At 32.3% G+C, this 14,333-nt stretch overlaps 1 protein-coding gene across 1 annotated transcript; it reads right to left on the bottom strand.

The window, feature by feature from the left end:
* Positions 1 to 756: 756 nt before the first annotated feature.
* Positions 757 to 7,521, bottom strand: LOC126738919 (KRR1 small subunit processome component homolog). The gene is made up of 2 exons (XM_050444404.1): positions 6,648 to 7,521; positions 757 to 1,131 (listed from the first exon to the last, which is right to left on the bottom strand). The coding sequence occupies exons 1-2, from the start codon at positions 7,419 to 7,421 to the stop codon at positions 865 to 867; spliced, it is 1,041 nt and encodes a 346-aa protein (XP_050300361.1). The 5' UTR covers positions 7,422 to 7,521; the 3' UTR covers positions 757 to 864.
* Between the last annotated feature and the right edge of the window lie 6,812 nt (positions 7,522 to 14,333).

Raw genomic sequence — 14,333 nt, 5'->3', positions numbered from 1 at the left:
TTTTATGACAAAAATATGAGTAGTGACCTTGGTTAAGATGATTTCATTAAAATATTAGTAAAAAAATTATTCATTTATCTCGATAATCGTAATATCATAATGCCAAATAGATTAATAGGTAAAAATTAAGATGCCAGGACAGTGACAGGAACCTGAAACCTTAAAAATATCTTATTAAGTTACCAATATTTCCTTTATTGGAAAATGCAAAATAATGCTAAAATATACTCCAATGCTATCACCTTACACCTTCTTTAAGTAATAGAGGCATTTTAAAAAACAATAAAAATATATATCACTACTGGGATGATCAAATAACGTTTAGACATTAGGTATTTCAGTTATTCCCTCAAATATAACTTTTTTCCAAGGCTTACGGTAAAAACAGAATTAAATTTCTGGAATCCTGAGCAATGAATTTAAATCCAGTTTGAAATAAATTATGGCAACACAAATAAATAGATACAGCAGCAGTGGATGCATCAGACTAAGGAAATAAATTGTCATAAAATTTTTCTTACTTTCTATACAATGCTAGAAACGGGTATTTCGTATCCTTTTATATTGCCCAATTATTGCCAAAGTTTGGCTATATTTGTAGTAAATTTGATAAGCCCCATTCAAGTTTCTCCTTTTAATTGAAATAAAGGAAATCAAAATCAATGTTTTGTTTGAGAACATGATAAAAATGCTTATGCTATTATGCTCTATATATATATACAGAGACTTTAAGGAAGTTTAGATAAAAACTATTAATAAAATTTAGGAAACATATATTCAAATATTTTTGATTAACAACCAATTTAGAATACTTCCTACTAACCTTAAATACATAATTTCAAAACTATAAATAATAGACATTATTTACAGCTTAAAACCAGTATTTTTAGTCTCTTTCTTAGCTTTCATAATCTTCTCTTTCAAAGCTGCTATGTCAACTTTATTGTTGCTTGAACTCTGATTCTTAGAACTTGTGGCCTGCGGTTCTTCTGGCGGAATAAATGCCTTACTTTTTTTTTCTTCCCTCCTTTTTGCTGCTTCTGCATGCTTGTCATCCTTTTCTTTTTGTTTTTTGGCTTTTCTTTCCTCTTTATTGAGGAAGTATTCACCAGTTTCAAGTTGCTTGTCAATCTGGGAAAATAAGAAAAACAGCTGTAATGTAAGCCATATTTTAAACCTAAGCACAACTGCTGAAACTAATTATTTTTCACATGCTTTAGTGTAACTTATGAAAATAAAACTTTAATATGTGATCAGTCATATACTTTTAAATCATTGCGGTATCTCTTGTATAACTAGTTAAAAACTTCATTGAGAAATTAGTAGAATGAGAGATTAGATTCAGATTAGTAGATTTAAAATATTGCTGGATAGATAGTTTATTAGTTGTAATATACAGCCAAATACTTTTACAAGTCAAATAAAATATGTAATGAAACTTATAAATTAGGGATTAAATATTAAAAAAAAGTAGCTACATAGACACATAAAAATATAAAATAGAAATATCAAAAGTTTAAAATTCAAATTGGCTATCATTAGAGATAAAATTCAATTAAAATACACTAAACAGAAAAGATTAAAAGACAAATTAAAATTGATTCAAAGTACTCCACAAATGAAAAAAAAGCTTTTTCTAAAAGAAATGTTTACTCTGGCTGGTACACAGTTATAGAACTTTACACATAGGTATCACATTGGATCTCTCAAGTTGGCAGAAATCAGGTACAAGACTGGTGTTGTTCCTTGTAGGATAATTATGGATGTTTTCATGAGAATTATATAGGTTTAAATTTTGCTTGATGTGCAACAGACGCTGCATAATGTACTCGCAGGGTAGAGTCATTATTTTTAAAGATTTAAAAGAATGTTGACAGTCATCCCTATAGCCAAGACCAGACATGATGTGTATACATTTTCTTTGTTGTCCAAAAGCTTTTTCCATATGGCAGAAATGACCTCACAATAGAATGGTATACATTTAATCGGAATATAAATTGCTGTGGTAAGCTGTTAAAAGGGTTTCTCTAGAAATTACCTGAACAAGGTTTCTACAAAGAAGAAGTTGCTATGATAATTTTTCTATCAGATGTTCTTCCTAGGTTAAGTCCACATTAACAAAGGCTGCGGAACATTTGCATGGTTGCGACAAGAAAAATTAACACATTGTGACTTTGAACTATCTAAAGACAGATGGTTCACCAGAAACCATCATAAAGATTTTGTTCTGATGTATGGTAGTTCTGAAGGATAATGACTTACATAAAAGGTAGTATCATCAACAAATAGTACAGTGTTGAATTCCTGACTTAGACAGAAAGAAACTCAAACTCAAAAATGCTTTATTGTCTATATAAACATAGAAGTTGTAGACAAAGCCAATAGACTGTACATTAAAGGAATAAAAACGAGAAACTAATTTAAAATAAAATAAAATTATATAAAACTTTGAAAAATACTTAAATGCTAATCATTAAAAAATTCACCTAAACTATAGTACGCTTTACTAGCAAGAAATATTTTCGTCCTTGTATGTAGGCTTTTTTCAGTGTTAAGTTGTCTTATTTCTAGTGGAAGTTTATTAAACAGCTTTCTACCTCCATATATGATAGAGCTACGGACAAGTTCAAAATGAGGAATGGGTAGCCTCAACAAATAATTTTGTTGCGTATTATAGTGGCTTCCTAAGTGGAGTTCCTGTTTATATTTTCTAAAAACTAAGCAAACTGTTTCCAAAATAAAAATACAACACAGGGTTAAAATATTATGACTTACAAATATCGGGCGAGATGAGTCACAAGGCTTGGCCCCACATAGATATCTAATGGCCCTTTTCTGGAGTACAAACACTGAACTAAAAAGTGAATTTGAACATGAACCCCAAAAGCAAATTCCATATCGAAGGTGCGACTCGATAATCGCGAAGTATGCAGATCTGGCGATGGAGAAATAAAGACTGGTGGCAATAACCCTTAGGGCGTAGCAGCCTGATGAGACTTTTCTACATACATTCACAATATGGTCTTCAAATTTAAGAAACTTGTCTATGGAAAGACCCAAAAACTTACTGAACGGTGGCATGGTGATGGCTTCATTATTTAAACATATATCATTTGTATTACATTTAAAATTAAGGATATTTGTTTTGGAAACATTAAATGTCAAAAAATTTGCATCACACCAGTCTTTTATTTTTAACAAATCTGCACGTATATTGGCCTCCATTTGAGAAACATCAGAGTCGTGCCAGAGGATGGTGGTATCATCGGCAAACAATGTAAATTTGCCAGTTACCTGCAGTTGTGGCAGATCGTTCACATAAATGAGAAAAAGTAAAGGACCAAGTACTGATCCTTGCGGAACACCCACATTTATATTAAGTTCCTTAGAGATACCACCATTAACTTTGACAGCCTGGACACGATTTGACAAGTAGGAACGAAACCACTCAAGGGCAGTTCCTCTGAAACCATAGAGCTCCAGTTTCATCAGCAGCGCTCTGTGACTCACGCAGTCAAATGCCTTGGACAAGTCATAGAATACCGCTGCTGCCACTTCACCAACATTCAGTCGGTTGTACAGGTGCTCTAGAAAGCTAAAGATAGCATCATTTGTGCTCACAGACTCACGAAAGCCAAACTGCTGAAGACTCAATAGGCCAAACCTATTTAAAAATGAAACCATCCTCACCTTAACGAGCCGTTCCACTATCTTGGCTAAAGTAGGCAATAACGCTATAGGTCTAAAGTTAGAAGGACAGTCGCGATCGCCACCCTTGTAAAGAGGAACAATCATTGCTCTTTTTAAGCACTCTGGGAAAACTCCAGACATAAATGAAAAGTTAATTGACTCGGCCAAGACTTGCAAAGCAACAAGAGGTAAAGCAGAAAATATTTTAAGAGAAAGCCCATCCCAACCTCTGAACTGATGAACTCTTATTCTTAATATTAACCATTAACTGTAAAAGCTCTTCTACACTTGTGGGGGCAAAAAAGAAAGATTCGGCTACTACCACATTGCTGAGATAGCTCCTGGGATCTATTTTTTGAGATTGGCTGCAAGATTACTAGCAATATCAGAGTAGAAGGAATTGAGGACATTGGAATCTAAGGTACTTGGAATAACCAAGACATTATTTTTGCCCCTTAGCTCATTTAAAATCTTCCAAGACTCTTTTGCTCTGTTGGAGGAATTATTTATCCTCCTTTGAAAGTAGGTCCACTTAGCCAATTTTATTGAGTTTCTGTAAATCTTGCGGTATCTGTTATAATAATTTAAAAATGTTGCATTGTTCATAGCGTATTTCCTAATGTAAAAAAGGGAGCGCATATTTTTCCCAGATACTCGTAAACCCTTAGTATACCAAGGTTTTCTATTTCGTTTCTTAATATTGACAACAGGAAAAGCAGTGTTAAAATTGTTTTAATTGATGTTAATATGTGCGTATTAATACAATTTAAGCTTTAAATCTCTGTCTGCATACTTTTAATCTTGTTTTTGTGATATTCACTTTCCTTTTCAAGCATTGTAATGGTATTAATCAAATTTTGATAAAGATGACTTAGCTCTTTTATCTTCTCTGAAAGTTCATTTACCCTAGTATATGAATTCACTTGTAGCTGTACTTCTTTCTCTTTAGTTTTTAGATTCTGAATTTCATTCCTTAACCCATTATTTTGTTCATTTAAAGTTGCAATATGCAAAGAAAAATTAGCTTCTGCCTGTGAAACCTTGTCCTCAAATACTTGACTATTTCTATGTAATCTCTCTAAATACCTGTCCTTTCCTTCCAGCTCCTTTAGCAAATGTTTAATTTTTTCATCATATATCCTATTTTCACTCTCTCTTTCATTGTGACTATTTTGACATTGCTCTGAACATAAAATTTTAGAAACTCCTATTTTTACCACTTCTGTCATTCTTTCCAAATAACTTAGATGAAAAACAGAGTTGCAGATTATACAAATATAATTCAAAAAGAGCTTATTTTTACAACACTTAAAACTGCGAGACATCCTGTACCATTAAAATATTAAATTGAATTGATTTAAAACTTAATACATAAATTTATAACGCCTATTTATATAAATGAGAAACAGTATGGGACCCGACACTGACCCTTGTGGTACACCAAACTCTAAATGTTGTTTTTCAGAATCACACTTATTGAAAAAACAGTTTAAAAATTGTTTTATAACATTCTTGGGACTGTTGATAGTGTTTGCATAGAATCCCCAATTATATTTAGTAATGCCCTCTCATTTTATTATAGAATTATTACAGCTGGTTAACTGCTTACAAAATTACAGCTGGTTTTCTATACTGGTATATAAATGTAACCAATAAACATAAATAAATTAAGGAAGAGGGGCAAATAGCATTAGGGTTTAAAACCAAAAAAAATCTTTATAAAAACCCACATTAGATCATAACAAATTATTTAATTAGTTATCTTCCACAAATATAATGCAGATTGTCTCCTGTTCTAAGATTCTCTCCTGCTCTTTTAAAATTCGATGTAACTAATACTTTTCTTTACTGCATGAAACTATTTTTTTTCTTCAAACTGTAAAACCCTACAGCTCAAAAGATAAGAGTAAGACTATGAGCTTTATTGCAGTTATAAACTGGTGCTTTTTCACTTTTTTCTTAAAAAAAAAACTTAAGAATAAAAATTACTGTGTTTTTTATCTGCCCAAGAAGAAAAAATAAAGTTCTTAGTGATAAAGATAATACAAAGATTGTAATAGTTCAGAGTTCTTATGTAAAGATCTGAAGAGGTTAAGTGGACTGTATTTGAGAAGGGAAGCTGATTTTAGTAATTCGGGCTTTCTTTGTACCCTAACTCAGTACTCAGTATTTATTTTTGGGCGGTAAATGTATTAATATTAAAGTAATAAAGTAAGCAAGCATTTATGATAACTAGGCTTGTCGTCAACATTTTTCTGCTCAGGTACATTTTTCTAACATTTTTATTCCAACATAGATACCACGGCAATTGGATAAGAATAAGGAAAGTACAAAGAAGCAGAAAGGAAATATGAATGGAAATATGGGAAAGAATGAACAAATAAAGTTTTTCAAGCATAAAATTATTACCAAAAAAAAATTATGTATGTGAATAAACATCATATAAAAAAAAATCTTTAAAATCAATTGCAAATTACCCACTGTGATCATTAAGTTATAAGGCAATCAGCATTAATGACAAATAAATGTTTAATAGGGTTGTTAATTCTGTTAGAATTTAATAGTGTTTTATTGTGGTTAGGTTTTAAATGAATGTTGTATTTTTCTTTTGTATAAATATAAAAAAACAATTAAAAAGCTAAAGTACTTAGACAAAAAAATAAGTAACTTGAAGTTTGTGGAGAATTGATACATTAGATTATAACAAAGATAAATTAGGGTGAGATGACCCTATAACCATAAAACCTCAAACTTCAATAAAACAATGCTAAAATATGCCTGCAACATGAGAAGAACCTTATGTAGACTCTTCAAGGGATGTTCTCAGACTCATAAGGTGAACTATTAAACTTTATACACTGACTATGGAAAACTTCTATGAAGAACCCAAAAGAAAATCATTATATAAAAATGTGCAAATAATGCAATTTTCTGTACACACAAATGAAAAAACATACCTTGCTTTCTTGTTGAGCAGGTGGGAATGGTGTATAAGGCTTCTTAACCTTCTTTTTCTTTGGTTGCTTCCTCTTACTAATGTTGGTCTTTACAAACTTTGGTAAAAACCTTTCCCAATTTTCATTTTTAAGTTTTGGATCCTTCATTAACTCTCTTTTAATCATCAAAGCCTTAATATTGTAAATTGGATGGATATTTTTTAAAGTGTCTTCAACAATTTTCCTAACTTGTTGAAGACCCTTGTAAGGTCCTAAGGCTGATACTGTGTTACCCTGCACAAGAATATAGCAATTTGTAAGAAGTTCAATAGACTTTAAGGTACAACCGTTTGGCCCAATTAATCTCTGTCTTCTTTTAACAAATTTCTCTCTGTTACGAGTTATTTTACCTATTTTGATTATGTCACATCCTACTTCATCTTCTAGAACTCTTTTGGCTTGTTCAAATGGAACACTTCGAGACATTAGTTTAATCATATCTCTTGCTTTAATGATAACATAGGGATCCCAAGTTTTTCTTGTAGTTTTAACAGTCATGCTACCTTCAATTAGATCCAATTCTGCCTTGATGTTATATTCTCCTAATGTCTTTTGTACTAAAGGCCATACTTGCTTAAGGTACTGTTCTCTGTATTGAGGAAAAAGAGTGGCAAAAGAACTTTCTTCCAGTAGTCCATGTGGATTATCATCAGGTTTGAATTCTGGAATTTTCAGTGACCAAGCATTTTCTATTGGACCCGTAACTTTTGTCTCGTCGTCACTAGAATCTCCCATAATGAATTGTTTCCCGAATAAACTACGATAATATAATTTACTGAGGGTGATAAATTAACTATGAGGTTACTGTTTCAAAACAATAACAAACTCCCTTAAACTTAACCTCAAATTGACACATAAAATAAAACGACAAATGATCAGTATTGCTAACTATACATTTCAAAATTTACTGTAACCATTAACACTTCTATAGAAAATTCTACTAGATGGCGGTGCAGCATTCCACTAAAACATCTACTGGAATTTGGTACATGAAAACTCATTTAAATATACATGTTAGATATAACTACTTTTATTAAAAAAATAAAACACTCAACATCATAAATACGTTTCTATCGCACAAATACGTTTTATTTTGTTCGTGCTTTTTGCCTAACTAAATATGGATAGCTCGAACCTTAAAATAAAAAAAAGGCACTTTTGTTAATTATCGATAAAATGAACCGTTTTGGAGAAAAAAAATAATTAAGGAATAACTGTTTTATTTTAATAAAAAAGAACCATGATGTGTTTTTTCAGCGATGCGACAGTTATTTAAACAACAGAAAAGTTACGTTGTAAGTTGTTTAATCTAAAAAAGTACACCTTTTTAAAAATGTAGTGTGGTTCTTAAAAAAAACAACCTGAAAAAGAATGTAAACGAAAATGTTTTTGCATCTTTTTATTGAATTTTTTTTTGTTTTTCTAAACGCACAATACTTGCAAACGTTTCTATGGTACACAATAAAAAAAGACTTATCTTTCAAAACTTGCCATCCTTCACGTTGTTAATTTACTGATCCTTTATTTCGATAATAATTTATTGATTGTTGGATTTCTTAGTGAATTTAATTTGAATTAGGTCGAAATATGGAATTCGCGTTTATTGAGTATGCAGATAGGCATATTATATTTGGTTTTGCGTCTTGCAAAGCATTGAAAGCAAAAAAGTTGTATGAAGAAAGATTTCCTACTCGCACTATTCCAAATCAAAAGACATTTCAATGATTTGACCAACGTTTAAGGCAAACTGGTAGGTGATTCCACTTATTAAGGTGATATTATTGAGCTTCTTTATTATAATTTTCGGAAGTTTCAGGAAAAAAAGTACTAATGCTGGTCAGAGAAGAACAGTGCGTACGGTACAATTGGAGGAAAATATTTTGGATGCTGTAGCTAACAGCAGCTATACACCAATAACAATAATACATAAAGTACTTCAAAAACAGCTCTTATACCTATATCATCTACAAAAAGTACATGAACTAACTCCTGAAGATTTTGCTTGTAGAATACAGTTCGCGAACTGGCTATTAGATCTGCAGCGAACTAATCCAAACTTCATTACCATTTTTTTTTACCGACGAAGCAGGGCTTACCAAAAATGGTATTGTAAATTTAAATATGATGAAAATCCTCATGGCACTGTTGTCTCTCATTATCAACATCAGTTCTAATCAACTAATATCTGGGGCGATTGAATGGAGAACTTTATTTGGGAGTCGGTGGTATGTCCGTTTTCCAAGCCTCCAGTCCTGAAAGTGTTCAAGATTTACGTCCGATAAGTTTGCTTCCCGTAATCTCCAAGGTTCTCGAAAGAATAGTCTATATGCAGCTGTCATCATTTTTAATGTCAAATAATATCCTCCCTTCCCATCAGTCTGACTTTAGGAAACATCATAGTACAGCTAGTTCACTTCTAAATGTCACCGATAATATCATGCGAGCTCTTGACAAAAACATTTCAGCCATTATGGTAGCTCTTGATTTCTCGAAAGCATTTGATGTCATCGATCATGATTTGCTTGTTGCCAAACTGAAATATTAAGTCTGTAGTGATGTTGTTTTGCCTTTTTTTAAAACGTACTTGTGGCGTAGAACCCAGAAAGTCAGAGTGAATAGTGAATATTCTGCTTCGAAAAATATTATTTCTGGTGTCTCACAAAGGCCGATCCTAGGCCCATTATTATTCCTTATATATACCTCAAATTTACCAGGTCTTGTTAAAGATTCTGAAATACATCAGTATGCTGATCACACTTAATACATACATTATTTTGAATCTGGTAATTTTGATAACGCGGCTGATAGTATTAACGCTGATTCGAACCTAATAATTTGTTTTCAAACCGAGGATCATATAAAAATATAATGGAAACTGTACACATTCAATTGGATAACGCAACTATCTTGTTCTCTGATACTGTAAAAGTTCTGGGACTGATTATCGACAATTCTCTAAGGTTTAAAGAACATGTTAATACGCTTCTGCAGAGGTATTATTTGCGCAAGCGTATGCTTATGCCAATAAAAACTTATTTATTATAAATTTAAAAATTATAAATTTTAAAACTAGAAAAAAACGTAGTGGCTCTTGCTTTATCCATACCGGCATTTGTCGTTTTGTATGGGCGGATCTCTGACGATGTGCTTGAGATAATTTCTTGTTGGTATAACCTGATCTTGGATGGTGAGTAGAAAGCCCTCGGTTTCTGGAAACATCTTGCCTGATACCAACCAATAGTTCGACGAAGCAATGTCGACATGATTTTGGCTGATCTCATTAGGATGCCGCCCATGAAGGGACTTCTCCATCCAGATGCGCAGTTTCTCCTGGTCCGTATGATGGTAGCTGCGCGCTTCCACGCTCTTAAGTTGTAGAGGAGTGGAATCGTCTATTTGATTTATTGCGCGATGCAGCGTGGAACTTTCTACTTGCCTGTAAAAATAGGATCTTAAGTTAGTGATTTGTTTTTCAAGTTGTTTACCCAGATCTATTAATCCTCTTCCTCCAAGGTGGCGGGGAAGCATTGTTCTGTCAGGCACTTCGAGGGTGGTGGTTTTGCGTTTTAGTAAGTAGGGTCCTCACTTTTCTTTGTAGCCTTTCTATGTCTGTCCTACTCCAATTAATTACCCCAGAAGAATAACTAAGAGCTGAACATGCGTAGGAGTTAAGTGCCTTAAACATATTTTTGCTGTTGAGATTGGTTCTCAAAACTTGTCTTACCCTTTTCACAAACTCGTTAGTCAGTTCGCATTTCATTATTTATTGTTCAATCAATTTGTGATTGTTTCATCCCCAAGTATTTGTAAATTTCGTGTTCGCCCATGGCCTCGATGGTCTGGACATTCTGCATCTGATATTCTCCTGGCTGAATTTTTCCTCGGATTATATTGAGAGTACGGCATTTATCTAGTCCAAATTGCGTGCCGATGTCGTTGGAGAACTCTTCTACTATATGCAGCATTTGGTTTAGCTGGTTCCTAGTTGCAGCCATTATTCATCCATATACAGTAAGTGATTTAACTTTGCAATCTCGGTGTTATTATCTCGGATGCTAAACCCATAGTTGGTAGAGTTAAGACGGTTCGAAAGAGGATTCATAGCAAGGCAGAACCATAATGGGCTCAGTGAGCCCCCTTGGAAGATTCCTGTTCGAATTGGAATGTTGTTTGTACTTACTGCGCTTTTACCCTGTACTTCGAGCTGGATCGTTGTTCTCCAACTTGTCATAGCGCTCTCTAGAAAAGACAAAGTATTACCATCAACTTTATACACTTTTAAAATGTTTATAAGCCATTCGTGTGGTACTGAGTCGAAGGCTTTCTTATAGTCGACGTAGGCAGTAAAAATATTTCTCTTGTTGTGATATGCCTGGTTGTTGACGACAGAGTCGATAATAAGTTGTTCCTCACAGCCCATAGAACCTTTAGCGCATTTTTGTTGTGCGGCTATGATGTTGTTTTCCTCACAGTGTTGATAAATGCTCTGTGTTAAACATGAAGTTAAACATGAAGTGATAATTTTATACAAAGTAGGTAGGCACGTTACCGGTCGGTACTTAGACGGATCTTGTGTGTTGTTCTGGTCTTTAGGCAGTAGATAAGTTACTCCTTGTGTTAGGAACGTTGGCATTTCCTGTGGGTTAAGAATAACGTGGTTAATTAATTCTAAGAGTTTAGGATGCATACTCCGTAGTTTCTTTAGCCAAAAGTTATGAACTCTATCTGGGCCAGGTGATTTCCAATTATGCAGTTTTTGGATAATCTGGTTGACTTCCTCGATAGTGAATGGTCGATGTTCCATCTGGTTATATTTATTACTGTTTTGTTTCTCTTCAGTAACCCAGCTTGCGTTGATATGGCATGTTGTTTGAGTTGCAAGTTGTTTAGCTTAAAAATCTTGAATTTGTTCTTTCGTGGGGTATTGCTTATCTGGGTGATCTGATTTTGAATTTAGCTCTCTATAAAATTGTTTTTCAGCCTTTTCAAAACGAAGATTGTCACGTTTTCGATTATTACTGGTCTTGTATCTTCGTAGGCGCCCTATTATTATTATTATTATTATTATTATTATTATTATTATTATTATTATTATTATTATTATTATTATTATTATTATTATTATTATTATTATTATTATTATTATTATTATTATTATTATTATTATTATTATTATTATTATTATTATTATTATTAATATTATTATTATTATTATTATTATTATTATTATTATTATTATTATTATTCCATCAGAACAATTTTGAACATTTGCCACCTGCGATCCGCCGAAACATGTATTTTATGCATGATGGAGCTCCACCTCATTTCAGCTTTGCTGTAAGGAATTACCTAAATAACGTTTTTCCAAACTGTTAAATAGGTAGAGGAGGAATACATTGCCTGGCCTCCTCGCTCTCCCGATCTAACGCCATTGGATTTTTTCTATGGAATCACCTCAAAATCTTGGTGTATTCAACTCCCGTCGATACTCGGGAGGAACTTTTATTATAGAGAATCAGGATTCATTGTGATGTGATAAGATACAATAATCCAGGGTTATTGTGGCGAATGCAGCAGTTCACGATTCGTCGTACCGGCGAGTGTATCAGACGTCACGGAGCCCAAGTTGAACCTACTTATGAAGTTTTTAATTATTTGTTTCGAATTATTAGCTTCTTTATTTATTACTTTGTTTTTTCAGGTTGTTTTTTCGTTTCAAGCAAAACAGAGGTTTATATTTTTTTAAACAATTTCGTTACGGTGCCTTTCTAAGAACCACACTGCCTTTTTAAAAACATGTACTTTTTCAGACTAAAAAATTAAACTTCTCTGTTGCTTGAATAACTGTGGCATCGCTGAAAAAAAGAAGATATCATGGTTCTTTTTAATTAAAATAAAACAGTGTTTCCTTAATTATTTTTTTTCTCCAAAACGGTTCATTTTATCGATAATGAACAAGAGTGCCTTTTCTTTAACTTAAGGTTCAAACTATCCATATTTATTATTTCAGAAACTTTATCATACAGGGTGTTAAAAATATAAGCATTATAATGTACATCCTAGTCCACCTACTTTTGATTACGTAAAATTTTTAATAATTTATTTCGAAGTACTTCGAAAGCTCAAGAAAAACCGATTTCCAGCGGCTTCTTTCTAAATTTCGTCAGGCATTAGGTAGGAAGGGCTTATAGATATTTTTTTATAGGAAATTTCCATATTATTTCTATATTATTCGAGAGATTTCCTACATTTTCCGGGACAACCTGTATACAGTTTGACTATATTTACTAGTGCAGTCGTACAGCAAAAGTTATTATTGTTATTTTGTAAAAAAGAAAGGCAAATATGTATCATGACCGGAGGCGACCGCTCATCGACGAGAGAAAGAGGTGTTACCATTATTTAGAACAATGCATAATCTTCAATTCCCCAACCTGTATAGAAACCAAACTTTATACTACAAAATTAGAGAATTCCGATCGACGTCTTATTTGAGATGAATCTCTCGTTCCCGGATGTCTATTTTTGTCCAGTTGAAATGATTATGGACGTTTATATTTTGGATTATAATTCTGATCTAAAAATTCAATATTGTTTTATCAAAAAAACTTTCGTTTGTAGAGGTTTATAACTACCTAAAATCAATTAAGATGTATATTATCTATTATAGGAAAAAGTTTTCATTCAAATCCTTTAGGAATTTTGGAAGTCATAGCCGTTTATCATTTTTAACGTCTAACAATTCAACAATTTTTTTTATCGAAAAACTTTCGGTTGTAGAGGCTCGCAACTATTTAAAATCGGCTTAGATATTTATTATCTATAATAAAAAAAGTTTTATTCAAATTCTTTGGGCGTTTTGGAAGTAATAGCTGCTTATATTTTTTAACATTCAATAATTTGTTATCAAAAAACTTTTCTTTATGGAGGTTTGTAAGTATCTGAAATCAGTTTATATATTTGCTACCTATTCCGGAATAAAGTTTTTCCCAAATCCTTTAGGAGTCTTGAAAGTTTTATTTATATTTTTTAACATCTAGCAATTCTATAATTTTTTACCAAAAAACTTTCATTTGTAGAGACTTGCAACCATCTAAAATTGATTTAGATATATAGAATTTATTATAGAAATAAGCTTTATCCAAGTTTCTTGGGAGTTTTGGAGCTTTTTCCATTTCTTTAACATTTGACTTTTTAATTCATTTTCCAAAAAAAAACTTAGTTATTCAATAATTGTTAATATCTGGATAAAAAATTACTAAAATCTCTTGAAAATTTCAGAAGATATGGGCATTATATCGATTAAATAACAGCAAGCGCGGACTATAAATTGGTTATTTATTATTATTATTTATTTATTACCCTTGTTCTTTTAATCACTACTTAATTTACAATTACATGCCCCATTTCTAAAAAGCATGGGTTCATTACATATTCATTTTTTTATTCATTTAATATTTAAACAGAAACATAAAGTAACTTACATCGAGTTTTAACAAAATAGAAAAGCCATATAAATATTAGCACCTAGGTACGCAGTACCTGTATGTGCTTGAAAAATACAACAAATACTCTAAAAATTACAATTGCCTCATTTTCCAAACGCTCTAGTTACTTCTAACGCGCGGTTGCGGGCAAACGATATGC

Source organism: Anthonomus grandis, chromosome 7 (assembly GCF_022605725.1).
Source record: "Anthonomus grandis grandis chromosome 7, icAntGran1.3, whole genome shotgun sequence".
NCBI lineage: Eukaryota > Metazoa > Arthropoda > Insecta > Coleoptera > Curculionidae > Anthonomus > Anthonomus grandis.
Note: the sequence above shows the minus strand (reverse complement) of the source record. Positions and strands in the feature narration are given on the sequence as shown.

Excerpts from the sequence above, each read along its gene's own strand:
- LOC126738919 (XM_050444404.1), bottom strand. The coding sequence starts at position 7,421 with ATGGGAGATTCTAGTGACGACGAGACAAAAGTTACGGGTCCAATAGAA. Across the intron at positions 1,132-6,647 it reads CTGCTCAACAAGAAAGCAAG|ATTGACAAGCAACTTGAAAC; the intron begins GTATGTTTTTTC and ends TTATTTTCCCAG.